We start from the raw sequence: 24081 nt of genomic DNA, 5'->3' as shown, positions 1-24081 counted from the left end.
CCTCATTCTGGAATGTGAATATGGCTAATTACAGAGCGCTGCGCCTCGAGTATTCAGACTTCCCAGAGGACAGGCACACGTGTCCTGATCAGCTGCCATGGAAACCAGTGAACTGTGTGGGTGCGCACGTGTCGGCTTCTTCTCCCTTCCTCGCTCCCATTACAAACGTGTGTCAAATGACAGTCAAACTCATTCAGTAAAAGGTGGAGAGAGCGAGACGGAGCTCGCTGGAAGGTGGGTGAGATAAAGGGAGAAAGATGGATAAAATGAGGAGAGTCACAGAAAGAGGGAGAGAGACAATGCCTGGCAGACCGAGAGAGGCGAGAATGGGGCTAGAATGAGCGGAAGCGAGAGGAACGCAGGGGAGGGGAGAGAGAGTGAAAGAACAAAAGAAAGGTATGAGGCGGGAAGAGAGGAAATCGAGAGGCAAACGGAGAGCGTGAGACAGAAGGCGAGAGAAAGGAGAAGAGGAAAGAGAAACATGTAGTCCAAAAGTAATTCACGTCCTCTTTGTTATTTGAAGGAAGAGTCACCTCCCACTACTGAAAAACCTACTCACCTTGGAAGTGCTTTCCCAGTATGTTCTTGTGGTTGGAATGCCTGCCTTTCTTTATGCAGTATTTCCCATGTACTTGTGTTTGGTACCCTTTTGTAACATACACACACCACTTGGCCCTTGTAACACACGGTTTGCTACCTCTCACATGTTTTTGCCTTTGATACCTGCACAAGTGCCACCTTTGCCTACGTAACGCTTGTTTCCTGTGCCTGAGTGTCTAGCTCATATTGCAGTATTATACCTCAAACTATACTTTGTTTTCTCTTATATCCTGCACACTTGTCACTTTTTCCTCTTGTGCACTCTTTACTACCTCATGTATTTTTGGTTGCTCACAATTGTCACTTTTACCTTATGTAACGTAACGTCTACTTTTGTAAGCAGTTCCTGTGTAATGTTCTCATCATGTATCATTTGTGTTCCTATTGTGAAGCGCTCTGACGCCTTCGGGTAAAGTCCGCGCTATATAAAAATGCATAAATAAATAAATAAATGAATAAATAAGTAGTGAAGTGACGAGGGAGGGGAGACAGAGTTAGAGATTGTCAGGGGAAGGAAGTGCGGGAAAGAAAAATATACAAAATGTCGAGGTATTTCGATTTCCACAGGGACCGAAAAGTAATTCTGTATACAGGCCTCACCAGTGGGCCCGAAGATTCTGCCAGCACCTTCTTAATAAGAAATATATATGCCACCAATGAATAGTTATTATGTCAACACTATCAAATCATCTTAATTAACGTACTGGTCTGCAGCTCTTAGGGCTGTGTGTTATCCGTTTCTGTGAATATAGCATCTTCCGTCTGTGCAAGTGAAAAAGATACAGCAGAAGTGCAAGCAAGGAGTGGGTGGCCGCTGCCCATGACATTTTTTCTTAAAGAACATATCATTTCAGTAAAAAATGTTTAGTAAATAAGTGTTTCCTTGAGAATGTTCAGCGCAGACATGCCGATGCTATCAAGGCTCAATACTGCATCACTTTGCATTCTGATAAAGCTGCCAAAGGTGTATAATGTGAAATGGGCACTCAAGGACCACAGTGCGGAGCACCGTGAGAGAGAGGTCTATGCTGATAAGGTTTCTGTCATATGGTAGTCACATGCGAGTGGGCCTGGTTCACGGAACACAAAAGGGCCAAGCCGACTTCGGTGCCATATGCATAAGGTTAGGAGGGGCTCCATGTCCGGAAGGGGACAGTGCGCCAGTCCTAGGTTTTCATATAACATAGTGTGTTCTGGGACTTGTATTCCAAATGTACTCAGTTGATCCAATTAACACCAATGAAAATATTGGAGTGCATAAAAAAACAAAGAGTTGTGCTTGATGCAAAGGGGCCATCTGGTGATCTTGGACAAAAAGCACAATGGCGTCTCATTTTGCAAGGCGGGTGCATACGTTGCCTTTAAATGGAAAACAAAGAAAGCTATCGGCTGCGAGGCTTTGTAAAGTATCTGGAGTGGGGCCATAAAGCATGCAGCTCGCGTCTTGTTTAGCTCCCTCCACCCCTTCCTTCCAGGATGCCGTGACCTGCGGGTGCTCCATTGCCGGTAACAATCTCTCGTGTCTAGTCTGAGGTACACCTGCTGTGAGGTAGCCCGCGGCGAGGCTATAACTGCCGCCGAGGTCACCTCCTGCACGTTCATTCACCCTATATCCACACAATGCGCAGTTAACGCTCCTCCTCCGCGTGCGCGCGCGCGCGAGCCGTCAGTCTGCGACGCCTCTGCTGGCGCCGACGGTTCAATGCAGGCGGCAGAGGTAGCCAACCTCTGACGAGATTTATTTCAGACGACGCTCTTCCTATTTATGCAGAGAGGGTGTTTTATTTAAAGCTGTGAGCGACAGGCCCCAGAGGGGCTCAGGCACGCACGTGTGGGATAACAGACCAGCTACAGGAGAAACGCCGCTAGATTTATTAATTGCTGCAAAGGAAGCAAGGCAGACAAAATGAAATGCCAATGAGTACAGGTGATCTTGGGTGTAGGGGGGGGGGGGTGAATTACTGGATGACAGCACAACGCGCGCGCGCGGTTTACTGTAATTACTTCCGTCGTCCCAATTTTGGATGATTAAGAGATGGAATAACATATGTTTGCAAATCAGCTCAGAAGAATGGTGTGAGTCTGGCCTTCCTCTGTGCAGGACACCTGTCTAGGTCACACACCCCAGTACCGCAAGAAAGAAAGATAGAAACCTCCCATGCAGATGGAGGAAGGCAGGAAGAGGGTATGCCTTACAAGTATTGTGCACATGTCACCTGTAAAGTAGGTACAGTAGAGGAGAGGATGTAGCGTAACGTCCAGAGCTGCTGACTGTAAAACTGGGGAACCAGGCTCGAGCCTCGGCGTTTGCTTAACATCCTGTGATTCTGGGCAAAACACTTTATCTCCCTGTGCCTACCGAAAATGAATGTGAGTAAAGCGCTCTAATTCCTTTCTTCTAGTATCCGCTATATAAAACTACAAAAAATATACAGGTTTTGACAGACAAGGCACTGTACACATGGGACAGACAGCCCAAGGGCATGCACTCAAGTTTCCTGTTCCTCAGTGTGTCTTGTGCAGACGGATTCCACAGCCCTCTGGACAGATTTGCTTCCCGTGGAGGGGATTTCGATTTCCTGTCTGTCTTTGCAATATGCACAGAATCCACTGAGGAACAGGAAACTTGACCACAGCTTGATATATACTTTTGGCAATGATTCATCGGATGAACTGAATAAAATCCTGATGAAGTCGCATTTTGGGGATGAAACGCATTGGCTGGGCTGATTGAGTATTAATGAATGATTGAATACTAGAAAACTTTGTATGGAAATACAATTTCATAGCTCCAACTTTATTGGATGCTTGAAGGATTGTATTTTACAAGGGATAAAGTTCTCAAGAAAACACCTTAAATTGAGCAGACTGGTCTTATTGACAAAACACCCTGTCATCAGACCACCATGCCTCTGGTCAATGAGGAATCCTAAAACTGTGCAGACGGGCAGCCAAACGTTCAAAGCGCTCTGAGTCCATACAGATTTCAGGCGTGTGCTATACAGATGCTGAGTATCTAACATAACAAGCTCAGTGAGGGGCAATGGTGCAGTCTGCATGTGGTGGGCAGTGGTGCCAGGGAGATTCTCAAGCTGAAGAATCTCCCTGGCACCACTGCCCGCCACATGCAGACTGCACCATTTCAGGGCTATTTTGAAGATGCTCTGGGAAGACGCACAGGCTATGTTGAGTTGAAGGTTGTTCCAGTGTTACAGAGCCTGCAGTGGTAAAGACCTGGAACTGGACCAGGTTCCAGATGTTGTCAGACAATGATTGCTTTGTTATTAAAGGGGGCTGGCAGCATGGTAGAGCGAGAGGGCCAGCGCCAGTAAAGGATGTGGACAAGGCTCCTTTGCCAGCTGGAGTACTTTCAGCCAGCTCCAGTACCTAGACATCAGTAGCCAGGATTCTGGGACATGTAGTTTTGATTTTCAGCTATAAGGATGGGCTTCCGGGTCTCATTGCTATTTGCTGAACAAGGAGTTGTTGAGAGGAACTCTGATAATGTAGGGCCTGTTGGCAAGACTTAAATGGGCGGATTTGAGCATGACACAGAGCAGCCGAAGGCGAGAGGAAACTTGTTCAGCTCAACTCAAGCGACAACAACGGCGTTGCACCCACTCAAACCGCAAGCACAAAAAATGAAAACAAATGTCCAAATAAAAAAACAAGAACCAGCGCAAAGGCACGAACAGAGGCATTCAGGTACCAGCTAGCATGCAGCAGCACACTGACAGCAGAGTTTGTTTTGGATGTTGGAATAGTGGTCCTCGCCCTGAGCACGAGTCTCTGTTCGGGGAGGGGGCAAAGGGTGTTGATTGAAAGTGCCAGACTGTCAGAAGATAAACTGCCCGAATGTGCTCCCTCGAATGGGGCCGATCTGTATCTTGACTGCGGGGACAGCAAGCATAGCACAACATGAGTAAATATAGCACACAATAGAAATGTGGAAAGCGTCTGCGAGCCAGCAGCCCCTCCACTCCAGCTGGCCCAGGAACCGCCTGCCATGTCTGAGAAAGTGACCATCAGAGAAAGTGACTGGGGATGTTTCAATGAGACGGGCACTTCTCAGCCAATGAAATGACTATAACACGCAATGTTCCATTTAAGAGAGAATGTCCCTATTTTTTCGGCAGTAGCGGTGACGTTTTCCTGAAGTATGGCTGCTCCTGGGCAGGTCTGAGGGCACATACAGTTCTCCCTTATTCCGGAACACATTCTGCGCCCGGGTGCCCTTGCACGCTGGCATGTGCCATGTACGCAAGATGTGTAAGGCGACAGCTGCAGCAACTGTCAGCAGGGCGCAGACAGCACATGGAGCCGGTCCTGAGTCACCCGTAACCGCGACCCACGGTCACAGCTCGGCCTCAAACCGCTGGTGATGTCACTAGTAAACAAGGCACCTTTACATTGTGTTATTATTAGACTTGTTTTGAAACATGCACAAAACGGCAACAACAATAATTATACATTCCTCTCATTCTTCTGAGGTCGATACACCGAGACCTGTTAAAAATGGGTAACAGCAGAACACCTGTTATTTAGAGCGCCGAGAAACAAAAACACCTGCGGTGAGGGCTTATGTGAAAAAACAGGTTGCATTTGTAAGTAAATATTTTGTTACCCTTAAAGGAGCAGAACAATAAACTGAATTATATATTGTCATACATATATCTATTTGATTTATCTCCCTCGGCTTCGCAGATAAAGGTAGGTCGATGTGTACTGGTGACTTGTTTGCTTTACACTCAAAAAACTCTGGAGACCTTCCGTGATTCCTCATTTGACCCTCTGGTGTGAACTTGGCCAAATCACTTTAGATCCCTGGGATCAATGTTGTTTATGATGTATTATTTAATCCAGTGACGCTTTCTATTGACCTCTATACAAAGCGTAGCTAATTGATACAAAAGGGCAAAGGCCGATGAATATTCACATTAGGAACAGCTGCTGAGTACAGAAATGGAAAGTTGGCAGGGGAGGCTTCTCAAAGATGGATTTCGGAGAGGCCCAGCACGCACACAGTGTAGGGTGAGAACTTGCAACACATAGAGGGATTCTCTAGTTTAAGAGCTACAAGGGACAGATTATTTGATTGGGGGGGAGGCAGAGCAAGGTGATTGTGTGATGCTAAACAAAGCTGAAAGAGAGAGGACAGACAGGGTTGAGGGAGGGGGCCTGGGTGCATTTGAGCACAAGACAAATTGGAAACAAGGATGATGGAAAAGGGGGGCTTTGGTGAAGGGGGGAGCAGAGGGGAGAGATCCTGCCGCTCCATTATGAATTCAGTACTCCAGGCTCCAGCATCAGCCCTTCCTCCTTGCTTGGTTTGCAAGGGTATGTGACAGACACCAAAAGATATGGGGCAAATGGTACGCACAGTATAACATGCACCGAGTATTCTGTACAGGGTGGGGGTAAACATTGTTTACCACAAATCCTTTTTCCCACAAGCAATTACTACACGGTTGTTACAACAACTGCATTGTAACAACACATACCATTATTCCGCAAGTCGGAACAATGACTTGCAAGGGTGCAGAAGGTGTTGGATTTAGAATCCAACACCTTCCCTACTCTTGCACATACTGAAGTTGGAAAAGTAAATTATACTATTCCAACATCCAGTGCCCCCCTAGAGCAAGTCGTTGTTACGACTGGCGGGGTAATGGTATGCGTTGTTACCACGCGGTCGTTGGAACGACTGCGTTGTAATTGCATGCACGGAAAAAGCATGCAGAGTACAGTGGCATAATCGGGTGGGGCAATGGCATGAAGACAATGTACTACGTTAACTGTGATCTACCATTGTGGGCTATAAGGTAAATAAAACATACAAAAACTGGCTATTAAAAAACATGAATGGAACTGGGTGGAAGAGCAGAGGCTTCTGGGGGATGAAAGCAGCCGTGGGCGCTGCAGGGAACAGCGGTGGGGCCGGGTAAGGAGGGATTCGAGGAATGATGCGTAGGGGAAATTAAATAAATAATACATTTTCCGTCTGCATCGTTCCTCGATATCGCCCCTTACCCGGCCCCACTGTTGTTCCCTGCACTGGATAAAATACTTAATGACAAGGATTAGAGGGCAGAGTGAGTCTGATGTCTCACTCATTAAGGGGCAGATTTACTCTTTTCATGCAATGCAGCAAAACAACTTGCTGTGCTGCACTGCTTGAAAGGGAGAGAGCAGAAATGGGTCCTATCTACTAAGATATAGCACACTTCTGCTTTCTCCTACGCTGGTGCACTGTGTGCTGCCTAGCGCCAACAGAGGCACCCGTGCCAACGCAGGCACCCTTGTGCCATGCTGCCAGGGCGCCGTCATTACAGGCAGGATTGTTTTTATGCAGGAATGGATACCTTCCTGCTCAAAATCAATCCTGAGGCAATTTTGTCTGATACAGAATGCATCATGCACAGAAAGAAAGTGGAAACAACGAGGAGAAATAAAGACATTTCTCCTCGTTATGCCTCTGTCAAGTAGGTGCACCATTTTGGGGCAAACCTAGGTTGTTAAGTCTTTGTAAATCTGGGTTTTCATCAAAATACATGGGTGAATGCATGGGAACGGCAATACTCTATGCATGTAACGCATACATGATGCAAAGTAACACAAGGCAGCACTATGTCCTGCTTTACATTGGATTTACTAAACCACGCAAAGCCATGCAATTTGACTTAGCATGGCTTAGTATATGTGGCAGTGTGTGCTTTGCGTATATAGGAACCATGTATACACTGATGGATAATTTCACGGTTTGAGCCTGTAATGCCAGAAACCTGAAAGTAATGTGTAACATGTAACTGCCCTAGCACTCAAAGCTACAGCACTGACATCCTCAAATTTGGGCATCCGGCCCTGCAGGATGACCACAACCATGGCAGCATGAGAAGAACTTGCTCAAGTATCATTGTTCTCACTTCATGGCAGGGTGCGCTGCAGATTACTTAGCATATTTGATCAACATAGATGATAAACTAGCGCATTGAACACCCACCTAATAGCAGCACCTTAAAATATCACAATCAGAACCGGTTCTTTTTTAACAAAACCCATCTACAATTTAAGCCTTCTCTCACATATGGTGAAAGAATGCTAACATATAATGGCACCACGCAAACAGAACAATTGATGGACGGAATGCTGAACAATGTCAAACATTTACCTCAATACAGAGATCTTAGCCTAAATCCATAATTTGTTTGCTCCCCATACCATTCCAGTTTGGACCCATCCATTTGCAAATCAGTCTTGACCCTGTTCCCATGGGAACAGTCCAGCCCGAACTGCCAGGATGGGGCCACCCTGGGCCGGAAATCAAGCATCCTGGGACCGGTTTCGGGTTATCACCCCTCATCAGCCAGGATAGCTTGACTCCAGTGGCATGGTGAGCACGGGACCCCCTTCTCGGCATACCCATCCCATTTAGGGCGACAAATGCAAAAAGAACACATTATGGACGGAATGCTGAACAATGTCAAACACTCACCCCCAGTAGAGTGATCAGGGCCTAAATCCATTTGATTTTTTGCTCACAACGCCATTCCAGTTTGGACCCAGTGTTTGACAATGTTCAACATCCGTCCATCATCTTTTTATGTTGCTATAGTTGCCCTAAGTGGAAGCGCTTGCTATGCCACTGGATTCAAGCTAGCCTGGCTAATGAGGGGTGATACCCCAAAACTGGTCCCAGGATGCTTATTTTCAGGTCCAGGGACTGTTCCCTTGGGGAATAGAGTCAAGACTGATTTCCATATGGCTGTGCCCTACCTGGGGTGGCATGGTGAGCAAAAAAACAACACATTTAATGTGGTGAGTGCTTGACAATGTTCAGCATTCCGTCCATCATCTTTTTGTGTTGATATAATGGCACCGCGCCTGGTATTAATTAATGTTAGTGGTCTATTATCTGGTACAAGAACAGCTATGAGTGCTGCTTCTCTGTTTGCACAAACATTGTTCTACTCTGCACCTATTGTTTGTATATAGTGCACAATGCCTGCACCTTTGCATAAAGATTGCTCCTGGGTAGGCGACAGACTCAGTATTTGTTCCCCTTCAGCCCTGTGTCGCCCTCCCCCCGAACCCCTGTAGAAAAGGCCAGCTCACACTTGCCTGCATTGTGAACCTCATTGCTATCAAAGAGTTTATTTAAAATCAGGGCTTAATTTATCTACGCATTTTAATTAATGCATTTTTATTTAGCGCGGACATTACTCAAAGGTGCTAAATTGCTTTGCAGTAATATGTCCCTACACGGATAGTTACAGAGGTCTTAAATATTACCAATGCGTTGTATTATTTTTTTTATATATATATATTTTTATTAAGCGCTGATTTTTCTTTTTGTACTGACAACAGTTGATGAAAAGTGCTTCTCCATTTTTGAGGGGATATCTGCAAACATCCAGTAATTTTTTTAAAGCGGACCCTGGACATGTACTCTTTCATATGTTAGTTAAATGCAAAACGAATCACTTTTATTTCAATTAACTGCCTGGAAGGTTATTCGCCGTGTTTGATAACAGGGAGCAGCAGGAGGTGTCTTGAACCCTGGAGCAGCAGGAGGTGTCTTGAACCCTGCTCCGGGGCTGCCCGGGGGGCAGGTCGCCTGCCCTCGGGGTCGCGCGCGCTCCCTCAGCCTGTGTGAAGTTTAAGAACGGAATGTGCGGCGGTGGGCGGGCCCGGGGAACTGGTTGTGTCTGGTGTGCACGGGGGGAGAGGGAGGAGGGACTCTGTGCAGGGAACAGCAGTCCAGGGCCCGCGGCTCCGGCACAGGCTGTGATTGGCTGTCAGAAGGTAGGGGCGGGGCCTGGTACCCTGCGCGTGGAAACAAAACCCCTGGAGCAGCGCTCTACAGCTCACAACAGACAGCAGCAGCAAGAGACCTTTCCCTGAAGCCTCTTGCACTCTGGACAGCCTCTGCCTCTTTGTGTCTGGAGTTGATAGCTGCCTTCCCTGTCTACCCTCTGCACTCAGCCCGCGCAGTCTCTCGGATATCTCACGGCTTCGAGCAGGAACGTGGTTACTTTGGAGTCACACCCCGTCTTTCCGTCTCTTCGAAAGATGCGTCTGATGCAGAACATGTGCACCATCGCCGAGTACCCCCCGGGCACCGGCGACTGCGGGAGCAGCCCGGCCGGGGGACGGGTCATCAAGATCGCCGTCGTGGGGGCCAGTGGCGTGGGCAAAACAGGTGAGCCCCTGAGCAGGCATAGCAGCTGTTGCACTGTGGCAATGAGTACTGTGCTGCATTGTGCGCACATCCACCCTGCATGCAGATAGGTGTAGAAGGCTCAGTATTTTTGAAAACAATGCTTTTAGAATACTTAGCTTATGTACTTTTATATATTTCTTGCAATTGCTTCGCCATTATTTGAAGGCGCTTAAGCCGCCCTAACTGGTAGAGTATATTATGCACTTACACTTGGTTCTAACGCCTACGTTGGCGTCAATGCGCTTTGTGCATGTAGACGTGAGACACATGTAATCCTATGTATAGGTAATAAATAGCTTAGTCATAAGAATCTTTATTTCAGCTTGTCATATGTGGGATATAACAGAACTGTTCCGGATTGCACGGGGTGTATGTATACATGGCAACCTGTCTAGCTCGTATGAGGCTTCATGTGTGTATGGTCGTGGCTATGTGACGGCTGGCTCTCGAGTTTTGGACCATGTATATATGTGGGATTCAGGGATCGCACTTTTGTTACCAAGTACTCTCGGGAACTTAATACCAACAGCACATGGCCATTTACAGATAGTTTAAAAGGGGCTAGCTATTTCGCTCTTAGCATTTCCCAGAGCCGGTACCACCAGTGGGGAGACTGTAATTCAGCATCTCACAGTCCCTTCTCTGGGATGGCCAAGCCAGGCTGAATAATAAAGAGAAAGAGCCGCGTAAAGCCCTAGCCTTGCAACCACTGGCTTTGAGATGGGGGAGGCGGGGTGTTGGCCACTGAATATTTGCATATTCCCACCTGCTGCTCTTGCCTTGATGCCGGGAAGAGGCAGATAACTTGCTGTGGCTGACTATGGGGATATTTCTGCTGTGCTGCTCACGGCAGGGGAGGTGCATTTAAATTTTGTGTACCTCACCATGACACAGAGAATGTTGGTTATATAGAAAATAACAACACCTGGATTCCTAGTCATGAGAAGGTAAATACAATTCTACCCCCTGGGTCATCTGCAGGTGGAAATACACATAACCTCGTGTCATAAAAGCCAACACGAGATCTTTGTCTCACCCTACTCTATAAGAAATATGTATTAAATGCAAATTGCTGAACGGTATCTTGACGCTACAAATGGATGCGACATTAATACCCAACTCAGTTTTGCTCACTTTATCGACCTTGAGCATACCTGTGGACCCCTGGTCACACCCACACATTTGCAGCATGCACATAAGCCCACAGGACTATGTTGTTTTGTTATGAAACTCCGTGACATTGGGTCGAACATTAGATGTTCGGGCCAGGCACATTACTCTCTCCCCGCATCATCCCTTCACAGCGAGTGTGTCTGATAGTGGTAGCTGGTAGGCCACGTGACCTGCGAGGGTCCCGCTGTCTTCATGCGGAACAGATAGGATTAGCTAACGGAAGTTGTGTCTGTGCATCTGCTGCTCCCCGGGGGAGGAAGTGTGGGGGAGATAAGGGTCTGGAGTGCTCGTTTCCTCCCGAGTGTCAGGCCCGGCAGAGTCAGGTGGAGGGAGGGCTGCATGACTAATGCCTCGACGGGTGCCCGCTGCTCGGAGGAGTCTGACAGGTGTCTTTTCTCTCTTGCAGCCCTGGTGGTGCGGTTCCTCACCAAACGATTCATCGGAGACTACGAAAGGAATGCAGGTAAGGAGGCTGGAAGGCGCGTGCTTCTCAGGATGTGTGAACTCGGAAGAAATTAGATCAGCCATGTTGTCCCTGGGGTCAAGCAGTGCCACGCGCCCATCTCGTCTACACCCTGTTGTAGCAATGATTTAACGCCCCCTGGGTAGATAGTGATGCTGGTGGCGGGGAAGATGAGGCAATTTCCAGTAATTCGGGTGGACAGGATATATTACCCCTCAGCTACTGGTTGTGGTCGAATAATTTCCCTCTGTCTCTGCAACCCTTTTTGGGGTCATGGGCCACAGAACAGCTTCCGGTGTCGGCCAGGTCTGCTCCTGTAGTTGTCATGGGGCATTTGCGCGACCTACCAATCTCCTTCCTTTCACCAGACCCCTAACAGTCCCATCCAGCCACTGTGTTGCAGAAAAAACGCCAGTAGCGTTCTTTATTTAAGTAAGGGTTGTCAGTGGTATGTGTGTGCGCGCGCGGGAGGTTGTCTGTGGCGCACCCGGAAGTCTAATAGTACTTGTTCTGTTTTCAGGAAATCTGTACAGCAGGCAAGTCCAGGTGGATGGCGAAACCCTTGCAATCCAGGTGCAGGACACCCCCGGAGTCCAGGTAAATGGCTTTCATGTACAGGTTCACTCCATTTGTGCGTGTTTATGTTGTTGCCATTAGTGAGTGAGGCACAGTTGACCAGATATACAAACTGCCCATTGCTGTCAGAAGAGAGTCTGAACACTCCCTTCCTGGCCCCACAGCCTATAAATGCTTGCACCCCAGTCAAGTGACTGAACTCTCTCACAGGGACCTTGGTACCTGAACAATGCCACACTGAACCCTGTGCCGGGAAACATCCATCCCACCTTGACTCGAGTGCCTCGAAGCCTCCCAATGACTCACACCTGGAGATTCTGCCCAGAATTGAGGGAGTGGGTGGTTTAAAACATTATTGTTGTACCCTTGAAGGTAAACTGAGTTTAGTTAATATAGGACATCGATTTAAAGTAAAACATATGTGTCTGCCAGTTCACTTGAATGCAGTAGACACTTGTTTATGATGTGAGGGCACTTTTCACAGAAAAAGTCTCTTTGTGGAGGAGCCAGGAGAGGTGATCCCTCAGACACTGTGTCTGATGAGAATGGCAGATGTGAGGCCGCCACCGGGCCTCAGCCGCACACATGCAAGAATAGCTCTTGGTATTGCTTTCAGACTGGGCACCGGTCCAGTTTATAAATGTGTGCAGCTTACATCCTCCCTTTTTTCCAGACTCGCTGTCTAGCCAGTTCATTTCCCATCCAGCGGCAGTACAAAGCATTTCTCTGCAGGCAGATTATTCCACTCCACACTGTGGCTGTGCGTGACATGATCTGGGGCATTTAATCCAACTTTTGCAGCTGGATCAACATTTCCAGAGGTGCAAAGGGTGAAAGGCAGGCCATCGTGTCTGGAAAGAGTAGTACCACTTGTGTAGTGTGTTAAGACAAAGCAGTAGGTGTTGAAGGAAGTATGGCTTGAGTTTGTGTGCTAAGCATGTTGCTCTTTTCCTTTCAGCTTGGGGAGCACAGCCTGAACTGCCACGAGCAGCTGAACCGGTCGCTTCAGTGGGCGGATGCCGTGGTCATCGTCTTCTCCATCACTGACTGCAAAAGCTACGAGCTCATTGGCCACCTCCACCAGCACGTGCGCCAGCTGCACCTGGACAGCCGGATCCCCATCGTCATCGTGGCCAACAAGGCCGACTTGCTGCACGTGAAGCAGGTGGAGCCGCAGCAGGGCCTTCAGCTGGCGCACATGCTGGGCTGCACCTTCTACGAGGTATCCGTCAGCGAGAACTACAACGACGTCTACAACGCCTTCCACCTCCTGTGCAAGGAGATCAGCAAACACCAGGCTGCCAGCATGCCCGAAAAGAGGAAGACCTCTCTCATCCCACGGCCTAAGTCGCCAAACATGCAGGACCTGAAGCGGAGGTTCAAGCAGGCCCTGTCTGCCAAAGTCAGGACCGCCACTTCAGTCTGAGGGTGATCCGGGCGCGGAATGTGTTTTTGGTCTTCACAGGACGGGGTCCTGAAACTTCCAGCTTTGGAATGTTAAACCCTGGCATGGCTGCAGCGTGCCAGGTAGCGCAGGCCAAGGGATGGCTGCGATATTGACTCAGTCTAGGTTGACTAGGTCAGAGTTTGTGGTACAGCACTGGCTTGTACAAGGCCACCCGACAAGAGACTAGCAAATGTGTGGTGGCAGTTGTGGCCTAAACGAGGCCACCCAAAGCAGACTATAGTATGGTCGAAGCAGTGGTCTGAACATGGCCACCCAACTAGAGACTATGTGGTGGAAGCACACAAGACACCTCAAGGGACTGAACGTGTCGGAATTGGAAGCTTCCGTTAATGAAAAGTGAAAACAGACTTGTCTAGAGAATGTGGCAGCGATGCAAAGAACATAATGTTTTTAATAATTGACTATCCTGGCGATTGAACAGAGCGATAAAGAAATAAGTTAAGTGGTAGAAATGAAGAGCATGGAATGGCCAGCAGAAGTTGATTAGTTAGTTGGCTGCTTGCTTGCCAGTGGCACTACATAAAAAAACTTGCAGGAATAATATGACCACTTTATGTTAAAGAGGACACTATAAACAAAAAAACTGAATGTAAAAAAATAACTTGACAGTTTCATGTATCCATATATATACATACGTTTAATTAGTAAACACTTTTTTTTCCAGAGGTCAAAACATTTTATACATCGAAAAGTATTATGCACATACTTTAAATGAGTTTGCGTGAAATGGTTTTATAATATTGTCTCCAGACTATTTGGCTGCCAAGGAAAGCGACTGTTCAGGCCTGTTGTCTGCCAGTTCATTTGTACTGTCCATTTTCACCCCTGTCTAAGTCAACCTGATGGATCGTGCAGACTGAGCCCCTGCCTGGAGTATGTTCACCGGCTTAGGGTCTCAGCCAAGGAAAGGATACGCCTTTGGAGGGATGGGGGTGTTCAAGAGAGTTTGCAGACTTGGGTCTCCCAATAGAAAGGAGCCAGTGTTCTTCAGGTGTTTCAGCACCTGCCCAGCTGAAGGAAGATGGGGAGGTTCAGAGTGGGTTTGTGGCCTTGGGTCTCATCGATTGGGAAGGAACTACAGAGCTTTCCCTCATTGAAGAAGGAGGGGGCGCCCTAGGTGCCACAATGAGGGGCAGCTCAGCACCCATACGTTATAGAAATGTTTTGCAGATGTTTCCATGCTGTAAAGATGTTTTTCTCCTGAGCCCATGATGATAAAAGTTTACCGCCTTTTACAAAATGCACTTTAAAAAGCCACGTGTGCTTTTCGTTTGTTACATGTACTTTATTTATTTTGTGTACAATAAAAAAATCCAGTGAAGCTTATCCTTTACTCTTTGTTGTATGGGTTTCTTTGCTGTATCTGTTGCAATGTTTGGTGCCCGTGATCCAGTTGCAAGGGTACATGTGAAATATTAAGCAAATATCGTAAAAACACCTTCTGGGAGGCCTTGAAGTGAGAGGCTACCGCAAGCATGCTAGATTTTGATATTGATGTGATACAGAAAAGTATGTTTTCATAGAGCTATCATTTATTTATAGCAAAGATGTAGGCAACCTGTAAAGTCAACAAATAGACTCACAGAGGTTCACCATAAAAGAAAGCCCAATCCCATGTGCAGTTTGGACAAAGCACAACTACACAAGCCTCTTGTGCCTGGTGACGTTTGACTCCCACAGGAGAGTGGCCACGAAGGACTGGGGGTGAGGGGGCGGGGTGCTTCTTGCCCCTGTTCTGCCTTTGGAAGAGCCTCGTTCCAGCCAGGTACACTGCCTCTAATGAGATATTTCTGAACAGTGGGCTTACCAGATACAGAGGATGGCCTATGCTGGGGAGTGGTGGGGGAGCCAGAAGGTACCATTCAGTGTTTGGTTTCTAAGCTGTCGATTGAATGAGCTTAAAAACCTGACCCTAGATTCTCGAAGGTTTAGCGTCGGGGTAGCGTTACTTTTGTAATGCTAAACTGATAGTATGCCATTTTTGTTATTCACAAACCAACACAAATTGGTATTTGCGTTGGTTTGTATGGAAAAGTAACAAAGCAGCGCAAAACATTGCTTTGCATTTCTTTGCATCAAGCGGGCATTACATGGGTGAGTACATGGTCGTCCACATTCAACCACCCATGCTTTTCGACGCTAAACCCTTTTCTCAAACATCAGTAGAAAGTGTTTTCCGCCAAAAATGAACACCTCTGAAAAGCAGACTTAAATGGAGAAATGTATTTATTTATCCATGCTTTTCTGACTTTGCATGCGTGCTGCACTGTGCAGCACACATACAAAGTAGGAAACAGTTTTTCACTTATCTAAGCATAGTATTTTGTACAGAAATAGTACCATTCCTGAACGAAAACGTTTCTAGACTTAAGGACATGCCCTTGTGCTAGAGTGTGTGCACGGTGCTCGGCAGCTGAAATCAGCACCAGCGCTAGGGAGAGGGGAGGAGAGAGCCCTTTGCATGTGAATGTGGTGCTCACCCACTCCCTCCCTGTCACGCTGCGCAGCATCCTTGGGTGCTGCGCTGGGTTGCCTGTCAGCTTTCAAAACCTGGGCCCTGGCGTTACATTCATGAGCTCGTCCAACCATCTATTCTGACATCAATCTCAAGCAAGTCCAGCCACACACATATTTTTGCAAACTTATGGTCTTCCTGGAATCTTGGTTAATAGAACAGCTTAGTGGGAGAAAGAACCAGAAGAAGTCACTGATTTGAAACAAGAGAGGGGGCGCAAAGCCTGGCATTTTACAGGGCACTGCTTCAAAGCATTCAAATGAGATTACGCTTCAAACTAGCACCATGATGAGAGCCTCGCCAAGGAGGGCTTCAGTCCGTTTTCATGAATCTGAAGAACAATTCACGTTTCTGAGCATTCGTTTTTGTCGGGGGCGATCCATAAAACTGAAGGTTTCTACACCATTCCGTGCCTTTGCTGGCACAGGGGTTACATAGCAGCCTGGCTTGTCTGGGCATCGCAGTCTGCAGCGGTGCCCTCCAGGCCGCACAGGGTTTCATGGGCGCTGGAAAGGCAAATAAACTGTCCTAACTTCAGGAGCAGAATATTTGCGTGAAGTGCTACTCCCGCCCCCCCCCCCCCCCCAAATAGCCCAGGCGACTTATTTACTGTTCTAACTCAAATCCTAGAATATTTGGGGAGAGTGCACTTTTACCCAAAATAGTGCAGTGGACTTACTTTCTATTCCAACTCTGGATCTGGGCTATTTAGGGGAAGCTACACATTCTGAAAGCATTTTTTTTTTTTTAAAGAAAAAATTGGTTTTGGAAGGTTATTATTTTGCTTTGCTGGAAAGTGCTGTCATGAGGGTGCAGCACAAGGCAAATAACTGGAAATACTGCAGTCTAAGGCCCCTTGCTGTGGTTCACATTATGGCCGCCTAGCTGTGTCACATCCGGCCCTGGGCCCTTTGAACTGTTACCTTGTATCAATACAGCCGACAAGGGGTCACCGAGAACATGCACAAAGTTGGTGTTGGTGCAATGGAAAAGGCTGTGGGTAAGAGGCGCCAGATGCTATTTGCAACTGGAACTTGGTGCAGGGAACATTCCAGAACCAAACCCGTTGCTTAAAAAACAAACCAAATGAAAGTGGATTATACATTTCACTACAGACATGCCAGTGTGCCCAGAAGCAAATATAACGTGTCTAACAATAATAAAAGTAGTTCTATCTGCTGTACTGGCTAGCTTGCGAGACAAGATGTCACATTACTATTTTCTACTGTTGTCCCCAGGGATATGTTCTGCAGAAGAGATGACTGGGGTTAATTTACGGGCTTTGATGACAGCACGTTCATTCTCTTGATCCACCGTGTGACCTAAGGCAGATGGTTTAGTTAAGTGTGCTTTGGATTTTTTACTGTTCACTGGAAACACTTCAAATACATTCCACACCGACCAAGAAATTAGTGCCATTAACCGATGCGATCAAGCAGCGCTGATGAATTTAAAGCCTATGATGTGGATATATTTCCCTTAAACTTGCATCTTAAGGCAGCACATAGTTAAAACAAAGAGTGTTCAGGTGATTAAAAAACGTGACTGTAAATGACTTGTTTCAAGAAACGACCATGGGGGTGGATACAACCGTAGTTCGGCCAGTGACCCGGACAAACAGATTTACAGCTTTTAGGGTGACCACCTTGCTTGGAGGCAAATTCAGGACAAATACTCTTAAAATACAGGACAAAACGACCAGTTTTACAAACACATAAAAGTGGGTCAAGCTGAAAAAATGAAATTCAGTAAACAGATGACCAACACAAACATTAATAAGTAGCGGGACTTCTATAAGGATTAAACTAGCAAACATACGCACACTACGAAAATGTGGCAGCCCACATAAGGGACAGTTATCACAGGATTCTGCCCACTTAGCATGAATAATAGCACCAGTAGCTTAGTTGACGAACATGGACTTGTACCTCATAGGCACCAGAACTACTTCTCGTCGACAGAGTGAGTGAAATGTAAAGTGGTCAGAGCAAGTTTGAGGGAAATAGTGCATTTGTGTGTGGATTTCGCTGTGATGATTTCTAATAAACCTTTTAAAAGTTCAGCCAACGTCCCCTTATTGCACTGCCTTCAGCAAGGTAGAAAGGGCCCGTCAGGTGGTAGTTTTAAGACCTTGTACTAGGAGAAATACCAGCTTCCTCTGGATGTCCCACAGTTCATGGGGTGCCATGGGCTTCCCCTGCAGGACGATCTATCCTCCTAGAGGCCAGGCAGACTCCTACCCTTAGCAGTCAGACAGGATTCTAGGCACTCAGGTAGTCCCTGAGCACCTCCAGCTGAATGTGTGGGTTTCAGGTGATGTCCTCGTACCTTTGGGAGACTGACTATCAGACAGGCACCAGCCCTGGTCACACATCAGTTGCTTGAGTACTCTGCAGAGCACTCCTTTTTCTTGTTCATTAAGGACTTGGAATTGGAACAAAGTGGGGTGGTATGTGTCTTTATGACTTCACAATTTCTAGGCAGAGGAAGTTTATCCACTGTCTCAAACTTCGGGATTTGTTTGGGGTGGTTCTTCTTTCAAGTTCACATCTCAGCACCATTAATTTATCCATCCAAGCACCCATCTAGATGAAAACTTCCACCAAGATCCATCCATTCACCACGCTAGACCCTCTTCATTTTCCCCATACTCTCCATCCTTTCATCCATCCATCAATTCACCCAACCACAAACCCATCCCTTGTACAGCCGTCCATCCTTCGCCTATCTACTCCAAATTGTTTTTACAGAAACTTAAAATTCCAGCAAACTACTCCCCCCAGAGTCGACCCAAGAACTTCTGGGGGCTCTACACGACATACCTGTCCTCAAGAGACACCGACACGAATGCTACTGGTAACACCACGCTAGAAAAGCAATGACCCCACTCCTGTTTATTAGCTTACTATTTGTTATTCATCTTCAGCTGGTTAATCTTAGATGTCATGAGGCCCCCGACCCTATGTTTCCAATACAACACACTTGTGCAGATGGGAGGGACTTTGTATCTAGAATCAGTCCAATATGTGGGGTTTCCACCATAGTGAAACATTTATTTGCAAAGGATCTGTATGTATTTTGTTTTTCTGTAATCTACTGATTGTCATCTGCTTTACCTGCATTTGTTATGATGTTACACCATGCACCAAGATTATTATGTATAAAAGCTCAATAAATATATTATTTAAAAAAAATAAAAAATTAACAGAAACATCAAAATCATTTAACAACATGTTCAGGATAAATGAAATAGTGAAGTACTTGATTAAAAAGGCCTGTAAAGACTCACAATTCCAGCTTCCTTGCTTGGCCAAATTGTGTGATCCTAGGAAGTATTTGAATTAATCACGCCTCTTATAGCTTCATTATCACATATGAGGGCACCATCATATACGTAAATTCAGGACGCGCGCTTTTAAAAACCTCTCTTGTGATTAATTTAATAGACTATATTGTTGCTCTATGTATATTTAATATCTAGGCCATATATAGTAGACACTTGACAACTGAATTGTTGTTTAGTTCCCTAATGTTGTCAGGGCGAGGGGAATGAATGTTTATAAGCACTTGTCTAAAAGCTGTCACTTTTAATAAATACCACTCAATGAAGTGACTCCTCGCTCCAATCTGGATCAGCTCTCCTTGTTAACTTGTTGGCTCTCCTACCTCTAGCCTGTTAGACTTTCCTAAATGGGGTCATTTGAAGCATCATGATGATAAAGATGTATTCTTTTTGACACATATTGTAAGGGTGTTACCAACTGAGTTCTGTAGTCTATCCGTTTAATGGACCCTTATTTTTTTAAAAAAAAGGTTTGCTCTAGGTATGTTTTGCCCACAACTAAAAGTATATAGTTTGAAATCACTAGTTTTTCTTGAACGCCAAGGCCCGTATTTATCAAGGTTTTGCATCCCCCTAGCAGCACTAAAGGGGAAGCATAGGCGACACAAAACCTAAATGAGGTTACATCCTACGTGGCATGATAAATCTAGAGTAACCCAAGGCAGCGCAAATTACTGCCTAGCGTTACTCAGCAGCAGGAGGCTTGCCATGGGTGGAGCATGGATGTTCCCACCCATCCACCCATGCATCCCACACATTCCCAGACTTACGAACTCTGGTAGACCTGGGAATGTGTCAGAATTGTACGTCTTCCCACAGAGGCGCAACAAGGAGAAATATCTTTCTAAGTGTGCTACATTGTGCAGCACATGTAAAAAGAGGAAAAAGCTTCTGAGGATTGTTTTTGTGCAGGAACCCATAGATTCAATTTTTTTAAAAAAAAACGTTTCTTGGTCAAACAGATCAAAAGTTACTAAAACACAGTAACACATGTTCCTGCACAGTGGAAGGTCCTTCAAAAAACCGATTAGCATCTTTCTGTTGCTTTTTGCTGTATTTGGGTGTCAGACTGGTTCTAATGAGGGGAAATCTTTGCACAGACAATTTCAGGGCCTGCTTTAGGGCAATGCAACTGGTGCGGCTGCACTGGGTGCTGACTTGTGGAGGGGCACCGACCTCAGGGGGGGGGCACTATGTTTAGCAATAGCTTATGATTGGAGAGATGAGAGATACTTTTGTCTGGTGGTAGTGAGAGCATCTGAGGAGACGGTCAGGGGTGTGGGGGAGCCAAAAATGTTTGTCGCACCGGGCACTACCAGCACTAAAGCCAGACCTGGATAATGTTAATGTGTAAAAATGATAAAATAATGAGCTAATGTTATCACAAAATGTGCAGCGCTATGCAGCATAACATGCCTCTTCTTGCCGTACAATTTAGTTAACCCTGCTGCATAATTTGGTCCTCACCTACCGCACAATTCCAGTTGCCCTGTCTATTCCTCACTGCAGCAACTAGGATTCAATTCTGTGGCTCATACACACAGACAGCTGCAGTGATCGCATGAACCAACTGAGCATTTATAAGCTAAAAACACAGTTTTTTTCAGTTATGTTGTGTGCGTTACATTCTATATGCTGTTACCTGAAGGTGAATGTCGACACATGCAAGCAAGCCTAAAATATGGAAATAGCCTGTGGCATATCTTGCCAGGGCTTATGAATCAAAGGGGGAGATCGAAGCAGACAAACAAGGCTTCCATATGTAATGTAGATCAAATCAAAAATGGGAGTGAAACTCACAAATCTCGATACCAGAGTCTCACAAGGATTGTCTCGGAAACCCACAAGCACTACACTGGAGGGGTATAGCAGGCAGACTCAACATTGGGTCTCCTTCCTGGGCTCTGAGGGGCATATTTACAATAAGTGGCGCATCCCTGCATATCAGCAGGGATGTGGCTCTTATTGTGCGCCATGCCTCCGCCACAATGGATGCGCCGCATTTATAATGCGGCGCACCATGAGGCAAAAACGGCACAGATGCGTCACGCATCTGTGCCGTAAAAGTGGCGCATTGCTGGAGTTGCGTTGCAAGTGCGACGCAGCTCCAGCATGGCTCTAAGGTGCCCTATCCTTCAAATGCTGCGTCAATCCTTACGCCTGCTTCAAGCAGGCGCAGGGTTTTGACGGAGCATTGGCCTAAAAGTGACAGAGTGAAATTTTGTAGATTTCACTCAGCCACTTTTAGGAGGCGTGAAATTTTGTAGATTTCACTCAGCCACTTTTAGGAGGCGTTCCTGCGCAGGAACGCCCCCCCCTGCGCAGGAACGCCTCCTTATGGCGCAGGGTTTTACAACGTGACGCATCTCCCAGATGCGTCATGTTGTTAATACCCCGCACCATGGTGCATCTTTTGCGCCGCCGCTGCGTCACAAAAGTGACGATACGGCAGCGCAAGAGAGGCGCAAGGGGCTTGTAAATCTGCCCCTGAGTTCGGAACAAGAAACTGACCCACGTTGAGTTCTTATTTATTCAGCTTTTTTCAGTTTCGGAGAGGATGCGAACATACTAAACACCTGCTATTAAACCTCGCAGGGGCTTACTCCGAGTCCGTGTTGTTTCTCTCTCAAGGCCAGCCAATGTGCCCTGGGTTCAGCGGGGTGACACTTTACCAGAAAGGGAGAGCGAGGCACCCCCCCCCCCCCCCGCGGAGGCAGAGAATGTCCAATAATCCCCCAGGCGGCTGGAATGCGGCCCAGCGCCCGTGGATTCAGCACACGAGAAAGATGCTGCATTGCATCATGATCTCAGCACGTAAAGATGTGCTCCGGGCTAAAAATAGATCGCAAGAAGGGCTGCACTGCGCATGCGGAACTGACAGGGGATAATGGGACTGAGCGTTGTCAGGGAGGGGGGGGGGGCAATTTCGAGCAACACACATAAGATTTCTTACTGTGGAGAAAGGATGCCTCTTGTGAAGTACGGGAAAATTTCACTCGTTTCTCACCCTGCCAGTTATACCTTAGGCTTTTTAGGTAAAACATTTGGGGCCAGATGTAGGTAATTCGATTTACCTACTCTTAAATACCGAATCATACCGAATCGGTATTTAAGAGTAGGTAAATTGGAAGGAGGCAGATGTAGGTAATTTTAATTTTACAATTACCGATTCTGTAAGAGTCGGTATTTATCGATTCTGTAAATACCGAATCTGTATTTCCCATTGATTCCTATGGGCCCCGAAGCCCATAGGAATCAATGGGAAATACCGATTCGGTATTTACAGAATCGGTAAATACCGAATCCTGGCAGGGGGAACGGGGTGTCACTTTGACCCCATGTAGCACCCCAAATGCAGGCTTGTGTGCCAAGTGGCACACATACATGCCCTAAGGACATGTCTGTGTGTCACATGGCATAGGTGTACATGTACACTGGAATTCGATATTTTACCACCCAATAGGATTGGGTGGTAAAATAAGAAATCCTAATGGCCTGTGGCACTGCAAACTGTGCCACCTACATATGGATTTACAGAATCGGTATATTTACCGATTCGGAAAAATACCGAAGTGGTACATTTAACGAATCGGTAAATATACCGATTCTGTAAATTCCGACCCACCTACATGTCAAAAGCCAAATACCGGTCGGTAACGGCCGAAATCAGTCGTTACCGACCGGTATTTGGCTACCTACATCTGGCCCTTGATGATCTATGCTTTATAATGGATCTTGTGTCTCAGCTAACCACCCCTTAAACTCCGGAAGAAGGTGCAATGCGGAGCTAAAATTAAAATATTTCATGGGCTGCTTTTAGCTCCCAGACCAAACTAAACGGCCTCCTTTTTGTTGGGTTTGGGAAGCTGCTTTGTAGATGAGTATGCAGTGCTTAATTTGCAAAAAGTAAATAAGTACGTAAATAAATACATACATATATACATAAATAATACAAATAAGTGCAGGGGTGGCTCACATTTTTATGCCGCTTTCAACCACCACCCTAATGTACTCCATATTTGTATCTCACTCTTACAGGCTCTTTTTCATCCTCGCGTTGTCCCATTGCTGCTTTTTCTCCCATTTCACTTACTACATCTTTCTTGGTTTGCTGCCATTCTTTTTCTTCTCTGAGCCTGAAAATTAAGCCCGTTTTTAAAAATAAGACCTGTGCCCACCCCTGTACACATGAAACACTCTCAAGTCTACCTGAAACTGACATTACATTTTCTTTTTTTTTTAAATTCTTTTTATTAACCAAGAAAAACAAATGCTTCAGTTTGACACAGAACAAGTATACATGTCAGGTGGTTTAGCTTAGGCGTAGACACAGATACATAAATATTGCGCAATCCTGCTGGCCCACTATACCCTCTCAGGATGTCAGGGATATCACCGATCCCACGAGCCCCTGTCAGAGTCCTTCCCCACTTTACTAGCCTAGGTCCCTGTAAGTTGCCCATGGCCCCCATATCTTTTCCCACTTGGGTGGGCACCCTGTGCTCTGGTAAATGGTCTGTTTGGCCCGTTGCCACCAGTCTAAGTCCCGTTGGTACCTCCTCAGGCCCCCATAACTGGGCTATGTTCCTTTTTGCAACCACGCCGGCCAGTACAAGCCATGTTTTTGCCCATTTGGGCCAGACAGTCTCCCCATCACCCCAAGGATGTGCCATCTGACATCCGCCGAGGACCCAACTACCATCGACATCACTCGGGCCAGTCT

At 46.6% G+C, this 24081-nt stretch overlaps 1 protein-coding gene across 1 annotated transcript; it reads left to right on the top strand.

Annotated features, from left to right (window-relative positions):
* Nucleotides 1-9464: 9464 nt before the first annotated feature.
* RASL11B (RAS like family 11 member B) lies at nucleotides 9465-14826 on the top strand. Its single transcript, XM_078678197.1, has 4 exons — nucleotides 9465-9799; nucleotides 11400-11456; nucleotides 11977-12053; nucleotides 12991-14826. Exons 1-4 carry the CDS (start codon nucleotides 9670-9672, stop codon nucleotides 13456-13458), a joined length of 732 nt encoding a protein of 243 aa, XP_078534323.1. The 5' UTR covers nucleotides 9465-9669; the 3' UTR covers nucleotides 13459-14826.
* The last annotated feature ends 9255 nt before the right edge of the window (nucleotides 14827-24081 follow it).

This window comes from Lissotriton helveticus, chromosome 2_2, assembly GCF_964261635.1.
Source record: "Lissotriton helveticus chromosome 2_2, aLisHel1.1, whole genome shotgun sequence".
NCBI classification, from domain to species: Eukaryota; Metazoa; Chordata; class Amphibia; order Caudata; family Salamandridae; genus Lissotriton; species Lissotriton helveticus.
Note: the sequence above shows the minus strand (reverse complement) of the source record. Positions and strands in the feature narration are given on the sequence as shown.

What these genes read in the sequence shown, in the direction of transcription:
- RASL11B (XM_078678197.1), top strand. Translation starts at nt 9,670, where the DNA reads ATGCGTCTGATGCAGAACATGTGCACCATCGCCGAGTACCCCCCGGGC. An exon ending in AGACTACGAAAGGAATGCAG is followed by an intron (nt 11,457 to 11,976) that starts GTAAGGAGGCTG and finishes TTCTGTTTTCAG; the next exon opens with GAAATCTGTACAGCAGGCAA. An exon ending in AGGACACCCCCGGAGTCCAG is followed by an intron (nt 12,054 to 12,990) that starts GTAAATGGCTTT and finishes TTTTCCTTTCAG; the next exon opens with CTTGGGGAGCACAGCCTGAA.